A 919-nucleotide genomic window follows, 5' to 3' on the forward strand; every position below is an offset into this window, starting at 1 on the left:
GGTTCTTTCCTTCATCCTGTATGCATTTACTGAGCACCTACTGAGTACAGCTTATTTGCCAGTCACAGTTTATAACTCTGCTTGGGCCCGCTCCGTGACCCCTGCAGACCGTATGCAGCACGTCTGATTCTTCCGCAGTCTCTGGGATGCATGGTTCTTACCTATGTTGATTAGGGAAGCATCTAGGCAACAGTCTTGTTTCAGATCACTGACCCTCCCATTGTTAAAAATACTCAGTCCATTTTGTTTGTTTTTAGCGATCACCTATTTTATGGTAGAGTTCTGGCAGCTGAACCTCCACCTTCTCTCGCTGGAAGAGGTGGTACTCGGCCTGCTCACAGACCGGCGGGATCATGTTGAACTGTCTTGCTACAGAATAGGCTTCCTAGGGAGAAAGAAGATTGCAAGTCAATTTATGCTGATGAGAAATAAGACTTCATAGTAACTTGTATGTCTGTCAAATACTCATTTTAGTGAAGTAAGTACACACCAAGAAGCACAGAGCATGCCAGATAACAAAGCCATGGGCACCCATCTCACTAAGAGCAATACCAAATGCAGGGAATTTATGGTATTCTTTGGAAGTCCAGGGAAAATTACTCCAAGTATGAATTATGGACTATGATACAGAAAATGTGCTTTGGCTATTTTTAGGTTCATAAAGAAACAAAACTTAGATTAACACATAAGAAGGACCTGCAATTAGCACATCATAGACAGTATTTACCAGTTGCGGGTTGCCATCCAGTCAACTCTGACTCCTGACAACCCCATGTGTGTCAGAGTAGAACTGTGCTCCACAGGGTTTTCAGTGGCTGATTTTTCAGAAGTAGATCCCAGGCATTTCTTCCACAGTGCCTCTGGGTGGACTTGAACCTCCAACCTTTCAGTTAGCAACAAGTACATTAACCATTTGCAC

General features: G+C 43.5%; 1 protein-coding gene across 1 annotated transcript in view; it reads right to left on the minus strand.

The window, feature by feature from the left end:
* The window catches only part of KCNAB1 (potassium voltage-gated channel subfamily A regulatory beta subunit 1), a 375850-nt gene that overhangs the window by 17138 nt on the left and 357793 nt on the right, over positions 1 to 919 (minus strand). Inside the window, 1 exon segment of the mRNA XM_023733842.1 lies at positions 265 to 387. Coding sequence (XP_023589610.1) covers positions 265 to 387 — 123 coding nt within the window.

The sequence above is a fragment of the Trichechus manatus genome, unplaced genomic scaffold, assembly GCF_000243295.1.
Source record: "Trichechus manatus latirostris isolate Lorelei unplaced genomic scaffold, TriManLat1.0 scaffold00062, whole genome shotgun sequence".
NCBI lineage: Eukaryota > Metazoa > Chordata > Mammalia > Sirenia > Trichechidae > Trichechus > Trichechus manatus.